Genomic DNA, 15,567 nt, shown 5'->3' with positions numbered 1-15,567 from the left:
CTAAGCAAACGTGCATATTGCACGTGTTTATATCTAGTATTAATAAAAAAAGTATAATTTTATTTGAATTTTATAATTTTAAAATCAATTAAAATAATTTTTAAAAATAATTAATAAATCATTAGAGAACAGATGCACCAATATGTTAACTTAATGAACTTTTGCCTTAAAAAAATTAAGAACTTAAATGTTACTATATGAAAAGATTATATGCTACTATATCAAAAGATTATAGATTTTTGCCTTCAAAAATAAATCAGGGACTTAAATGCTATACTGTCAAAAAATCAGAGTATTTGTCGCTAATAATCCTATTTTTTATAAACATTTTTTTACTTATTTATAGTTTGTGAACATTCATAACAAATTTTTTTTCCATAAAACACAATCATCTCAAATGACGGAAGTTTGTTTTATTGCAAGGCTTTCAAACATTTTTTTAATGAAATTTATATTTTTAACATAATAGATCCAATAAATAAAGATGTGAACGTAAGAAAAATCATTATCACCCACCTTGAAAACGTTCACTTGCTTGCCGGAAATAGTGATGTCCAAGAATTGGAAAATCTAATCAATCCAAAAAAACAGTATTGATTAATGCAAAATAATTGATGACTTCTTTGCGGAGATATGAGTGGATGGAGAGAGGTGGATGAAGAGTAATAAAAAGAGAAGAAAATAAGAGGTGGGAGAGACGGAAAAATAACTCCTCCCTCCAAACTTTAAAAAATCAATTTCCAATTTTGGAAGGTTCCAAGAAAAAGATAAAAAAATATAAAATGTCATATTTATCTTTTTACAATATGTTTGGCAATAAATTTTTTTAGAATGATGAAAATTGTAGGAGGGAAAATAGTGAAATGAGAGTAACAATCAATAATTTGGTGGGATAGAAAAATAGAAGGAGAGGAAAGATAAAAGGAAGAGCTTTCCCTCCAAATCCTAAAAACTAAGTTCTTCCAAAAAAAATTAAATATATATTTTATAATTGATAACATATTAATTTTGCAAATTAAACTTTATACTTATCATTTCCCTTCTCTCCTCAATACCAAACAACATAGAGAAAATATATTATTATCTCTATTCATTATATTTTCTGTCATTTCAAATCATAGCCTTAAAAAAAATATATATTTATATTAAAAAGATAAAATAATTAATTTACTCTTCATCCTTCCAATTTTATTCATAATATCAAATAACATAAATGATAGCAACTATTATCTTCATCCATCATTCTCTCTATCATTCTTAAAGTATCCATCTATTATAATCTCACTCCTTGCCAAACATATATGTGGGCACATAAATTATACTTAAATATTGCACACATTTAGGTGACAAATTACTTCCACTAATAATATTTTATCTATTCTGACAGCACCTTATTAAAATACATAATAAGTATCCATCCATCATAACCTTCGTTTGCTGCCAAAGAGGCGCAACTAATTATAAATCATTAAGTTTATTAAGCTAATTTATAAAATTTCAGCTTAAAATCAAGAATAAGTTGCAAAAATTTCTCTTCAAACATAATATACTAGCACTAATTAAACACGTGTCTACACAAGAGAAGTTGGAGGGATTCTGGTAGAGGTTTCAGCCTACAAGAAAGACGGATATAGCTACTACTTGTTCAAACTCATATAAGATTAACCTCTCTCTCTATATATATATATATATCAGCACTATATGACACGTACAGTCCGGTGATCATCTCTGTACTGTGTGTATATGGATACCAATGGCGGAGAAGGAATTGCTGGTCGTTACGACGAGAAGGTGAAGAAGATCTGTGGATTCGTGATAAAGGTGATAATGGATTTGTGCGTAGGTGGTTGCGTCATGTATTTCATCGTTGAGGCCGTGAGGAATATGAAAAACGACAATACTAAACACCCCCAAAACGACGACGATTTGGATTATGAAGCCTTCTTCGCACTCTTGCTTTGCTTCCTCGTCTTCTTCCTTCTAGTCATTCATCTCATCGCCAATTGTCTTGTCTTCATCAATGATGTCATTCGTTCTCCAAAGGTTGAGCCATTCGAGAACGACAATTCAGCAATACGTACGGCACCCTAATTATAATTAATATTACTATACGTATATAATATGAATACGTATACTAGGAAAATAGGTACAGAGGTATGAATCTATGAAATAGAAAAATGATATTATTAATGTAGGGTAACAATGTATATATGTGAATTTTTTTTTAATCTTACCAAATCTATAGATACTCTCGAATTTGTCATGACTATGATTTTTTCTTTCTGTTTATTGTAAATATTATGGTGATTCCATAATTTTCATTGAATTATTTATCAGCTTATGTTGTCCGTAATTTTTTTTCTTGTTTCGTTTTATTTCGGATTGTATACTACATAATATGTATACACATAGTAGCCGGTTAAAAAAATATATAATCAAATTTGATTCACCAAACGGAATCTGAACTTTTTCTTGCTAAACGAATTATTGACAAAATATAATTACTAAAAAGGAAATACAAAGAATTGATTTAGCACATGCTGCTGCTATCATAGGTAAAGCATTCCATTTCAATTATATATACACACATACACAGAGAACATAACCTCCTAACTGAAACTAACATACAAGGAAAAAGCAGAGCATAGCCTAAAAGCTTGTAATGCACTAAACTGAATCCTAAGTTTATACGCCTATTGCCTAACATCTAAATTTTACCAAAATATTCACCAGCCAGCATACAACTCCCCCTAACGTTTACCAAAATATACACCAGCCAGCATACAACTCCCCCATCATAGGATTATTCCAAGAGAGTCATTTACAACTTCAACACCGACGAGAGTAAATAATATGCAACCAAAATGACAAAAAAGTAGCCTTAGTCAAACAAAAGTCGTCGTCTTACAGACTTTGACAGATTCGGATTTCGCATTCTCCTCTTTCCTTTGGAATTACTGTCACTCTGACTGTCATAATCCTTAGCTGAACCTTCTTCATCCCCTGCTTGGAATTGGACTTTGGTTGAACGGTAAAACTCGGTAATATTTAGCTGGACATCCCTCTGCTTTGGTGTTTCCAACAACAATTTATCAGCTCCCTCACTCTTCTTTCTTTTTGATTCTTTCAATTCCTGTGAGTTTTTCAAGCACAATTATGAGTTTGGATTAAATTTCACAATACCAAGAGCAGTTCATAGAAATTCTCTTAGTCTAATATTATAATGCAAGTGACTTTAACTCAAACAATGTCAAAACAAATTTTCCATTATAACATTCTCCATCCAATTATTGAGTGATCAAAGAATAAGCCTGGAAAAGTGAACAAAAAACTAAATGCCACCAGAATAAAAAGAAGAAAAAACAACCATACCTTTTCTCTCAAAAATCTGTTTACTTCCTCCGGGAAAGCAGCATGAACAAGCTCCATATTTTCATCCGTCAACAAAAACTGACACCCTTCATCATTATGAATCATAGGTGCATCTAACTCGTCTAGTAAATTAACAGATTCATCAATATCCATAATATCTTGGTGCATATTAGATTCTTCGGAACTGGGTGTAGCACTACACATGGGAGTTACGGCTTTTTTCCACTTGACTACATAAAATTTATGCCCTTGTCTTACCTTCACACGATCCACAGAGTCAAAGTCAAACTGCCCATATAATAAACTTTTGACTGAATGCTTGGCTGTTTCTCTCAAGAATATGGTGGACAGCATGGGAAATAACATTTGACGAATATAAGATGGAACCCAGTGCTGATGAAATGCTAAGAAATCAACCAGCAGTTCAGTTTTTGGACTTTCCCATGATATACATTGTCCATTCTTTCCTGTAAAATATAAAATAAAATTAGAAAACATAATCATTGACCAAGGTAGCAAAATTCCCACAAAAGTTTACCAACTAAAGCTAGATATACAGTCTTGGTCAATCATTGACCAAGATGGCACTTGTAGCCTTTTCTTTCCAGTTTAGATCCTGAAGGCTTGGACTGTAAAACCATAGTTGATGGTTTATAAAATCCATCACCATTTTGCGAACCTTTCCTCATGGCATTGACATTCATTGACCAAGAATAATCTTACGAACGATTCAATGACTTTACAAAAATAAATTGCAAATCTTGTGCTAGTACGATAACAAAAGGCTACTAAATATTTTTAAGCAGTTTGAACAAATAAGGCAAATTTATCCCAAGAAATAAACACACCTGTGAAAGAACCATGGTTGTCACACAAATAAATACGAATGATCTCATCATTAGGGAAGTTTGGTTCCATAGCAATCTTGGAGCAAACTTTTGTTAACCAATATTCTTGCTTCTTCCGCTCCTTTTCCTCCCGACCCTACCATTCAAAACACTATTACTACAGATAGGGCAAAAAAAAAAATTCCAGAGAATTCAAATGAAAAACTACAACATCTGTCTATAAAAAAGTCCAAGATGATAATATACCTCACCACATGAAAGACAATCACATTTAAACCCCTCAGGTTTTTTCTTGCAACCCCCATCAGTAGCAGAGCAATATTCACAAGATTTCTTGACATGAGAACTTTTGCTACCCGGATGCCCACAGAAAGAACAATGAGTAGACTTTGTCTTTGGTGAGCTCGCTTCCGAATTGGATGTAAAATCATTGAAAGATTCAATATTGCACTGAAATGGAGAACTAACCTTGTTGCCAATTTCATGTAATCTGTAGAACACCATCTTAAGTTCACAAAGTATCTAATCTTGATAGGATATTACAATATAGAAAAGTTTCCAAATTAAGCATAGCAATTATTATATATTCAACTAACTTATAACACACCTTTTCAATATATCATCATCTTCACTAAAATTTCGGACAAAACGAAGAGCCGTCTCAAGCCCAATGCCTTGCACCCCATTTATATCATGGTCGTTCCCAACTAATAGAGAGATTGCTATCAACTGGTTCCTCTTTAAACCAAGACCAGCTTCGATATCCGACACATAGTAACATTCAAATGGTTCCTGCATACAATGAAATTTTCAAACTTGCAACAAAGGTGATACTTTGGCATAGAAAACTATTGAAAATAAGAAGCATAAGTTTGCAAGAAAATGAAGTCCAGAAAAGGAAATGCAAAGATACCAGTGACACTATTAAACATTTGATTCAGAAGAGTAAATATGCACTTCGAAATACGGAAATGCAGATGGATTTCTGATGAGTAAAAATCCCCCATTGTTTTCAAACACTCACTGTCAATCAAACTTGATGAGCACAATTTCCTTCTTTGGAAACACCAAGTTCTTGCCACTGTCAAAGGAATTCGTCTTCAATAATACTTCAATTCAGAAGCTACTCCTCCTCAATTCGATTCCGATGCAAATCGTCGGTTCAATCGTGTTTCTCCAGTTTACAAAGACTGGGAACAACAAGATCAGCTACTCCTTCCTTGACTGCTTTCATCCATGGAGGAAAACATCCTCACACGGATGGTTGGAAATGAAACCTCTGCTCAGATCTGGGAAGTACTTCAAGAGAATTACACTGCCCAAACCTCCGCAAAGACAAGTCAATTTAAGACCCAGCTTCGAAAAACGAAAAATTCCCTCTCTATCAACAGCTATCTGCTTAGGGTTAAGAATCTTGTTGACTTACTGAACTCCATTGGTCACAAAGTTTCCACTGCAGATCATATTAAGGCCATTTTCAATGGTCTTGGCTGAGATGACTCTTTCATCACTTCGGTGACCCCCGTACCCAGCCATATACTGTAGCAGAAATTGAAGCCTTGCAGATGGCTCAAGAAGCTCGACTAGACAAATCGTCTACAGATCTGGATATCAATTCCCCCGAAGCTCATCTTGCTTGCATGCGCCCCTTCGGCAATCTTCAAAGAGGACTTTCTTCCAACTTCAGAGGAAACTATTCTGGTGGCTATAATGAGTCTACCCCTCCCAACTATGGCAGCTCATCCACAACCAGTGATAACGATGGTTGATCGAGCTTTCGCTCCAACAACTCCTTTGGTAGAGCTCAAGGTGGTCGAGGTCGGTGGACTCCTTCAAATTGGCAAACAAAACCTATGTGTCAACTTTGCTAGAAGTAAGGGCCACACTGTTCTTCAATGCTTCTACAAGTTCGACAAATCCTATGGTGCCTCTTCCACTCAAGCTACCACTTCGACTCTGAAGCAAGCCAATATAGCCACTCCTAACATGATTGATCCGAATTGGTATCCAAACTCCGGCACCACCAACCACCTTACATCGAACCATCACAACCTCATAAGCAACTCAGAGTTTCATGGTCAAGATCAAATAATGGTTGGCAATGGATCAGGTTTGGTCATTTCTCACATTGGTCATTCTACCTTTCAATCTCCTTTTCAACCAAAAACTCTTACACGCAATCTCTTCCATGTTCCTTCTATAACAAAAAATCTTTTGAGTGTCACAGTTTGCTAAAGACAACAACAATGTCTTGTTTGGATTTCAAGCTGATATTTGCTTTGTGAAAGACCAGGGACACCAAGACGATACTACTAATTTGCAAGCTTAAGGATGGGCTATACGTCTTTGATCAAACTCAGCTCGGGTCTCTTCAAGAACAATCTGCCTCCTCCCATCATCCACCAACTTCATGTTTGTTATCTATTTCTTCTCACTTTTCATCTGTACACTTGAGCATTAATAACGTACCATCTGTTTTTCAGTTGTGGCACGACAAATTGGGTCATCCCACTACTTCTATTGTAAAAGCTATAATGGCTTCATGTAATGCTTCTCCAAGTAATAAAACTGTCTTTGATTTCTATGAAGTTTGTTGTCTTGGTAAAGCACATAAGCAACCCTTTAATAGGACACAAACAGAGTACAATCAACCTCTAGAACTCATCCAAATAGATCAACGGGGACCTTCTCCACAACCATCTTCTAGTGATTATACATACTATATCAGCTTTGTTGATGCCTACCGCCAATATACTTGGTTATATTTGCTTCGTGCCAAATCTGAGGCTATCCCCACCTTTATCACCCTCAAAAAACAAGTTGAACTCCAATTTGGTCTTCCCACTAAGTTTGTACAATCCGATTGTGGTGGTGAATTTAAAGCATTTAACAATTTTTTTACAAGATAATGGCATTATCCACAAGTTCTCTTGTCCTCACACTCGTGAGCAAAACAATGTTGTAGAACAGAAACACCGTCATATTGTTGAGAGTGGTCTTCCACTCCTAGCCCATCACATATTGGGATGAAGCTTTTCGCACAGTCGTGTACCTAATCAATAGGGTACCTTCTCACACTCTCAACCATATCTGTCCCTTCCAAATCTTATATCACAAACAACCAGATTACTCCACCCTCAAAACATTTGGCTGACCCCAACCTAAGACCATATAACAAAATAAACTCAATTTTCGGTTTGAGAAATGTACTTATGTTGGCTATAGTCTAGTTCACAAGGGCTATAAATGTCTTAACTCACCAGGTAGATTGTACCTTTCTTGGCTATAGTCTAGTTCACAAGGGCTATAAATGCCTTAGCTCAACAGGTAGATTGTATTTGTCAAGAGATGTCTTATTTGTCCTTTCCTTTCCAATCTACTTCTACCATCACTACCATAGATACTTCCGCACCTCCTTCTTTTTCGTCTGCCATACCTCTAGATGTTGGCAAGTCTCCCATTTCTGATCTTCCTTCTCCCTCTAATTCTCTCAACTCCTCCCATTTTAACTCATCATCTTAATCTCCGCCATCATCTTCTTCCTCACATTCTTCTTCACCCCCCACCCGAACCTGACCAATGTGAAACAACTAATTCTGATGCAATTTCAATCAATATTTTATCTAACCCAAACTCTATGGTAGCTCATGATATTGTTGCAGGTCCAGGTCCTACGATCATTGTTCATAATGCTGCCAGTCTCAACTTTAGCTGCTCCACCACTCCCAATTGTGCATCCAATGCAAACCCGATTAAAGAGTGGGATTCAGAAGCCTAAGGTGTAATATGGCAGCGTTAGTTCCTTCCTCTGTTAAAGAAGCTCTTGCTACTGATCATTGGTAGCAAGCAATGTTAGATGAATTGGGAGCCTTATCCAAGAACAAGACTTGGAGCCTGGTAACTCTTCCTGAAGGTAGACAACCCATCGGGTGTAAGTGGATCTTCAAGCTGAAGCAAAATCCTGATGGCTCATTAAACAAGTATAAGGCACGTCTTGTCGCAAAGGGCTTTCACCAACAAGCCGATTTTGACTGTACAAAAACATTTAGCCCAGTAGTGAAGCCTATAACCACTGTAGACTCCACAAAGCTTTATATGGTCTCAAGCGGGGCCTGGTTCGCAAAGCTCACTACAACTCTTCTTTCTTTTGGTTTTGTGTCTTCTAAAGCTGATCAATCTCTCTTTGTTCAGTTTACGAATGGTCACACAATCTATATTCTCGTGTATGTTGATGATATATTGGTGACAGGCACTTCTTCTTCCCAAGTTTCAAGCTTGATTGATCAACTCAATAATCTCTTTGCTCTCAAGGACCTTGGCAATCTGAATTACTTTCTCGGTATTGAGGCACATTACACAAGTCAATGAATTTTGCTCACTCCAACGAAATACCTTCAGGATCTCTTAGCTCGGGCTAAATGCAATTTTCCAAGCCTTGCTCCACACCCATGAAGAGTGGTCACGCTCCATTGCAGTCTCATTGGTGTGTTGTCAAGAGAATTCTACGGTACCTTTCAGGTACAATAGATTTCGGCCTTGATTTAGTGGCCTTTTGTGATGCGGATTGGGCTTCGGACCCGGATGATTGGCGTCCTACGAGTGGTTTTTGCATCTTCTATGGATCCAATTTGGTGGCTTGGCAGTCCAAAAAGCAACAAACCATCTCTCGGTCATCAACTAAGGCTGAGTATCGTAGTTTAGCCACAATTACAACTGAGCTTACATGGATTCGAACCCTTCTCACTGAGCTTTAATTGACTCTTCCCTCTGTTCCAGCAGCGTGGTGCGACAATTGGAGTACTGCCATGCTTGCTGCGAATCCAGTTCTTCCTGCCCGCACCAAGCACATCGAACTTGATCTTTACTTTATGCGTGAGAAGGTCCAGGCTAACTCGCTCCATGTTCCTGCCTCTGACCAACTAGCTGACTGTCTAACAAAGGCCTGTAATCCTAACTAAATTTTGTTATGCTTAGCTGTAAATCAGTTGGGTTGTTAGATTCTGGGTCGGTTAGTTTGAGTTGTTTTCTGTTGAGCTGAGCTCAGTATATATATATATATATATATATATATATATTTACTCTCTTTGTATAGTTATGATTATTCATTCAATATACAAATTACTTACACAAAGGCTCTCTGTTTTATAAGTCTTTACAAACGTAATATCCCACTTATTTGTTTTACTTGGATACTTATACAAGCGGCTACAAATTGAAGAATTCACAATGATAAATCATATTGGTCAATGACTCAAATGAAAGCAGATGCATAACCAATCCTGAAACGCAGCATTAGGAACCTACTGAGAAACTATCACTTACTTTTGAGTTTGGTTTAATGCATTTTATAACACACTTAGCCCCAAAGAGAAACGAATCACTATCAGACGTGATGCAAGCATCAACATGTCCTTCAGCATCTAACTGGGCACACAGTGCTTCAGCCTCTCCATTTGCTTTCAGAACAGGCATCCCCAAGAGCTCAAGTAGTTCCTTTAAATCCAAAGTTTTAATTAGTTTAATCATTCCTCAAGCATTACCAATAAATAAGGTAATCACAACATCAACATGTAAAGGACCAAGATACAAAAAGCATCACTCATTTACATTGGTCTAACAAGCTGAGTAAAATTTTCACTGAAATAAACAAAGATATTTTCTTCTCGAATTTGAAATCTGCAGCCATTCTACTCTTTCTTCTAAAAAAATATATGGTAACATATTCAAGCCCCTCTTGTGCAATTGCTATAGTTTCCAGGTCCCCCAAAATTGTACAGTTGGGCAGGGCGCCTAGTTTCAAAAGAACATATATAATAATATGACTGCTCTTAGAAGTTTTATGATAACATAAGTTCATGAAACTCTATTCCTGTTTTCATCTCATTAAAGGGATAGTCTTTTTTAAATAAACGACAATGAAAGAAGTTAGGAAACTTGAATCACTATTTAAGTCCCCCTTCAACAACTTAAAATTAGGCAGTTTGGAATAAACGCTAAACAATACATAAAACGTAAGTGTCTACATTACTACATGACAGTTGAAACTTGAAACTCAAAAGTCAAAATGTAAACCATATTTTATAGGACAGCAGAAAAATGATGTCAAAAGTAACCCACCACACATTCTTGAATGCACTTCGAAAATGCCCGATTCCTCTCAACTGAAACACCATCTTCAGCCACAGGCAGGCTCGACAACTCAATGCCAGAAGAACGATAGAACCTTGCAATTCTAGTTTTCGATTTCAATGGCGATGGAGTTCCATCAATTACAAAGACCGGGAATGCTCCAAACTGCAAGCATAGTCGACCCATAATCCATATTCTAATTAAAAAGCTAAGCTATGTTAAAGTGAAAATTAAAATTAAAATGAAAAAGAAAAAGAAAAATTAAGTGCAGTATCCAATGTTCTATGAACTGCCCAGTTTAGAAACACTTCAAGAGATAAATGGCACAAGCGGACTGCTAAAAAATTCCTTTTTCTCATGAACCAGACAGATAAGCGGGTAATACAATAATAATTACGCACACACAAATGTTAATATGTATAAAGTGAAATAGAGAACCTTAGAGAAGAGGTTGATAGTACGGAAGAAAGTGAGCCTGAGGTGTGGGTTTCGAGCACCGGCCTTGATTGCGGTCTCGTGCTGGACGATCCAGAAGGAGAGGTCAACGGCGACCCGCTTGTTCCTCAAAAAGTCGAAGTCTTCGTTTCGGACATAAGGTTTAAGCAAGTCCCAGAATTTACCTCCAACCCCCATTGCTTTTAGGTTTCGAAATGAAAGTTGAACGAGGAATTGGAGACATAAAGTAAAAGGAAAAAGGAAAAGAAACAATAAAGGGGATTTCAAAACTCACAAACATCCATGGCAGAATGAAGAAGAGAAGAGATTGAGGCTTATGAAAAAAGTTGGCCTGGCCTAGTTTTTTTTTTTTTTTTTGTCTGAGAAAGCTTCCTACCAAATTAGAAGATTAGCGGCGTCGTTTAATTTTTCGACCGTTATAAACAATACCGAGAGAATTGGACAGCCGTTTTCTTCGGCCCGTTGCTCTGATAGGGGCATTATAGGCCCAACTTTTTTTTGGCAAAAGGCCCAACTTATTTTGAATGTGAAAATTCACTTGTTTCCTTTAATGCGCATAAACACTCACCGACTGAATGAGCCTAAAGTTTTAGAATCCGTTTAATTCCATTATCGTCTTCAGTTAACAATCCGAAAAATACAATTACTTACGTAGGAGTGTTGAGGAAACTTTTTATTTCATCTTTTATTACACTTTTACGTGGATATTATTCAATTTTTTATATTTTAATATTATTTTAAATTATTAATATCATTCATTTAAGACATTGCAAAAAGAATAAAATTGTAATATAAATTGTATTTAACATTTTTTTTACTTATAATTCTAATCCAACTTTTTGAATTATAAACAGATTGGACAACGTTTTTAATCTTTCTAATTTTTGAATTTAAAAATTAAAATATTAAGCATATTGTTGTGAATGTAACCTCAGTCAAGAACAGAAATATAGAAACAAGACAGAAACAATGATTAGATGACAAGTTTAATAACACCAATTGATGAACTGAAATTAAACAACTGGAATTAAAAACTATAAAACAGAGCACAAAGATTACGAGGTTCGAACAGTATGATGAAAACACATCACCTGCCTACTCCTCGGCCAGAACTAGGGGTGAGCATCGGTCGGTTTGGGCGGTTTTTTCACAAAAAAAAATCCAGAATTCGGTTTTCGGTTCGGATTGGTGCAATCCAAAAACCGATCGAACCAAACCAGTTTAAAAAAAAAACCGACCGTTTTGGACCGCGGTTTGGTCGGTTAAACCGACCAAACCGAATTGATTATTTATTTATTTATTTAAATTTTTTTTTTGAAAGTTTTAGTTAAAAAATTAAAAATTTTGGATTGTTAGAATCCATTTTTTTATGTTTTTAAAACATAAATATATAGAACATAATTACATTTATAAGTGCCTTAAGTCTTTTTTTTTTTATTATTAAAATTTTTAATAATTAATAATTATATAATATTATATTATTATTTTATTGTGTTCGGTCGGTTTCGGTTTTATTGGTCGGTTCACACAAAATTTCCAAACCGACCGAACAGTGGCGGTTTGCACCGTCGGCGGTTTTTTCGGTTTAAACGGTTTTGGTTTTTTCGGTGTTCGGTAGGTCGGTGTACACGGTTTTTTCGGTTTTTCGGATTTTATGCTCAGCCCTAGCCAGAACAGCCCCTATGGCTTAGAATCTTTATTGAGCTAATCAGAACAGAGTTACAAGAGTATGGACAAGAGTACTCAGACTCATACACAGAGAAGCTTTGCTTCTAGTTACAGTTGATCTCACTTGTGGCAATGGTGATCAGATACACACCAAGCCAATACAACCCTCCTTCTCTCTCTTTCTCTTACTTCCAAATCACTCAAAAGATTCTCTCTCTAAAAACTGGTGCCCGAAAAACTAATGAGCTAGATATATATAGCTTTACATAATACGGGAACAATAAACTAACTGTCATAACAGACAGTTTGTTTATACTGTTAGCAATTATTATGAGCCTCATTTGGTGACCAATCATAACAATCATCCACCTTGGTCATCGAAATGAGGTCTAGGCCATAAGAACTGGGACTGAACTGGTCTTACCTCCTTAACAGCAGCTGAGAATGTTTAGCAAGTTTAGACAAAGTCTAAACTTGGCCAAACTTACATATTTGGTCATCATGTCAGCTGGGTTCTCCTTAGTTCCAATCTTTTTGACACACACTTCCTTCCTTGCAATAACCTCTCTTATGAAGTGAAGTTTGATGTCTATGTGTTTTGATCTCTCATGAAACATTGGGTTTCTCATTAAGTGCAAAGCACTTTGGTTATCACAATGTATAGTGATATTGTCTGATTTTAAACCCAACTCCTTGGTAAATCCTTTAAGCCAGATTGCTTCTTTTATGGCTTCTGTAGCAGCCATATATTCTGCCTCTGTTGATGATAGAGCAACCACCTTTTGAAGATTGGATTTCCAGCTAACACATCCACCTAGAACAGTAAAAGCATAACCTGTTATTGATCTCCGTGTGTCTATGCTCCCTGCGTAGTCTGAGTCTACATAGCCATTCACTTCAGTCTCATTTTCCATCTTGTTGCTATAAACAAGCCCCATACCTATAGTACCCTTTAGATACCTTAGTATCCATTTTACTGCAGTCCAGTGTTCTTTTCCTGGGTCAGAGATAAATCTGCTTACCATGCTCAAGGCATAGGCTAAATCAGGCCTTGTACATACCATACAGTACATTAGGCTCCCAACACAAGAAGCATAAGGTACTGTATCCATATAGTTCTTCTCTTCCTCTGTTTTCGGAGCTTGAGTCTGAGATAGCTTGAAATGTTGAGCCAAAGGTGTGGTGACTGGTTTAGCTTCGCTCATACAGAATTTGTCAATAATTTTCTATATGTAATCTCTTTGTGACAGAGATATTTTTTCTGGTATTTCCCTCTTAATGTCTATCCCAAGTATTCTCTTAGCTTCCCCAAGATTTTTCATCTCAAATTCTGAGCTTAGCTGCATCTTTAATCTGTCTATAGCTTGTCTTTTCTTCCCTATGATGAGAATATCATCCACATATAATAATAACCAAATTGGTTCATCATTATAATACACACAAGGATCATAGTCACTTCTTGTGAAACCTATGTCAGTCATAAACTCATGAAATCTCATATTCCACTGCCTTGGAGCTTGTTTTAGCCCATAAAGAGATTTTTGTAATAGGCATGCTTGATTTGGCTTGTTACTCTTGAATCCATCTGGTTCTGCCATATAGATTTCTTCTTCAAGCTTTCCATGTAAGAAAGCTGGTTTAACATCCATTTGGTCCATTTCCAAATCAAATTTTGCTACCTTTGCCATCATGATTCTGATTGAGGACTGTTTTACCACTGGAGAGAATATGTCATTGAAGTCAATTCCCTTTCTTTGACTGAAACCCTTAGCTACTAGCCTTGCCTTGTACCTGATCTCTTCACCTGGTAGACCCTCCTTTTCCTTAAAGATCCATTTGCATCCAATTAATTTATGTCCAGGTGGTTTAGGTACAGTTACCCACGTCTTGTTTTTCTTGAGTGATGTCATCTCCTCATCAATGGCAGCAAGCCATTTCTTTCTGTCCTTACTGTTAACAGCTTCTTGGTAGGTTCTAGGAGCTGAACTCACCACTTCTTCTGCTGAGGCTAATGCAAAAGCAGTACAGTCAGCAAAACCAAGTCTTTCAGGGGGTTTAATTTCTCTTCTTTCTTTGTCCCTTACAAGCTGATAGTCTTGAATGTTAGTGGTTGTAGACTCTTCTTCATTTTCTGTTTCATTTCCTTCTCGTGTATTGGTCTGAGCATCCACCTGATCAGTAGTTACTTCACCTTCGTTGTTTAGTTGTAGCCGGACTCTCTTTTCAATTTGAGTTTCTTGTTTGTCACATGCAGCAGTAGTTTTCATGGCCATTTCATGTTCCTTAAAGACCACATCTCTACTAATAATACACTTTCTGTAACCATCTTCTAGACACCATAATTTGTACCCCTTAATCCCTTTAGGATATCCTAAGAATAAGCACTTGAGTGCCCTTGGTTCAAGTTTGTCTTGTCTGGTATGTGCAAAAGTTGTGCACCCGAAGACCCTGAGATGTTCAACAGTTGGTGTGTGACCTGTCCAGCATTCTTGTGGTGTTTTAAAGTTTAGAGCAGTAGATGGACACCTGTTAATAAGATAGCATGCTGTTTTTAGGGCTTCACCCCAAAATTTCTTCTCAAGACCTGCTCCTTTAAGCATGCACCTTACCCTCTCTAATAGGGTTCTATTCATCCTTTCTGCAAGGCCATTTTGTTGAGGATTCTTTACTACTGTTTTGTGTCTATCAATCCCTTCATTTTGGCAAGACTTGGTGAACTCATCTGAACAGAACTCTAACCCATTATCAGTCCTAAGCTTCTTAATCTTCCTGCCTGTTTGGTTTTCTATCAGCTTTTTCCATGTAACAAAAGTATCAAAAGCTTGATTCTTTGTCTTGAGTAAGAAAACCCAAACCTTCCTTGTATAGTCATCTACTATACTCATAAAGTAGTTGGCTTCTCCTAGTGTTTTTGTTCTTGAAGCTCCCCACAGATCAGAGTGTATGTAGTCTAATTTTCCTTCTGTTGTATGTTTGCCTGTAGTAAATTTTACTTTGCAGCATTTTCCATATACACAGTCATCACAGAATTCCAATTTGTCACCTAGTTTTCCCTTGAGTATCCCTTGTTTCTCTAATTCATACATGCCCCTTT

General features: G+C 36.4%; 1 protein-coding gene across 1 annotated transcript; it reads right to left on the bottom strand.

Moving 5' to 3' along the window:
- Window positions 1-2,516: 2,516 nt before the first annotated feature.
- On the bottom strand, window positions 2,517-11,189 carry LOC133796637 (flap endonuclease GEN-like 1). Its single transcript, XM_062234238.1, has 8 exons — window positions 10,788-11,189; window positions 10,338-10,514; window positions 9,543-9,713; window positions 4,828-5,012; window positions 4,467-4,710; window positions 4,221-4,356; window positions 3,373-3,839; window positions 2,517-3,133 (listed from the first exon to the last, which is right to left on the bottom strand). The coding sequence occupies exons 1-8, from the start codon at window positions 10,980-10,982 to the stop codon at window positions 2,882-2,884; spliced, it is 1,827 nt and encodes a 608-aa protein (XP_062090222.1). The 5' UTR covers window positions 10,983-11,189; the 3' UTR covers window positions 2,517-2,881.
- Between the last annotated feature and the right edge of the window lie 4,378 nt (window positions 11,190-15,567).

Source organism: Humulus lupulus, chromosome 8 (genome assembly GCF_963169125.1).
Source record: "Humulus lupulus chromosome 8, drHumLupu1.1, whole genome shotgun sequence".
In the NCBI taxonomy this organism is placed as follows: Eukaryota; Viridiplantae; Streptophyta; class Magnoliopsida; order Rosales; family Cannabaceae; genus Humulus; species Humulus lupulus.
Note: the sequence above shows the minus strand (reverse complement) of the source record. Positions and strands in the feature narration are given on the sequence as shown.

What these genes read in the sequence shown, in the direction of transcription:
- LOC133796637 (XM_062234238.1), bottom strand. Translation starts at nt 10,982, where the DNA reads ATGGGGGTTGGAGGTAAATTCTGGGACTTGCTTAAACCTTATGTCCGA. An exon ending in AGTGCATTCAAGAATGTGTG is followed by an intron (nt 9,714 to 10,337) that starts GTGGGTTACTTT and finishes TTGGATTTAAAG; the next exon opens with GAACTACTTGAGCTCTTGGG. An exon ending in ATTGTCTTTCATGTGGTGAG is followed by an intron (nt 4,357 to 4,466) that starts GTATATTATCAT and finishes TTTGAATGGTAG; the next exon opens with GGTCGGGAGGAAAAGGAGCG.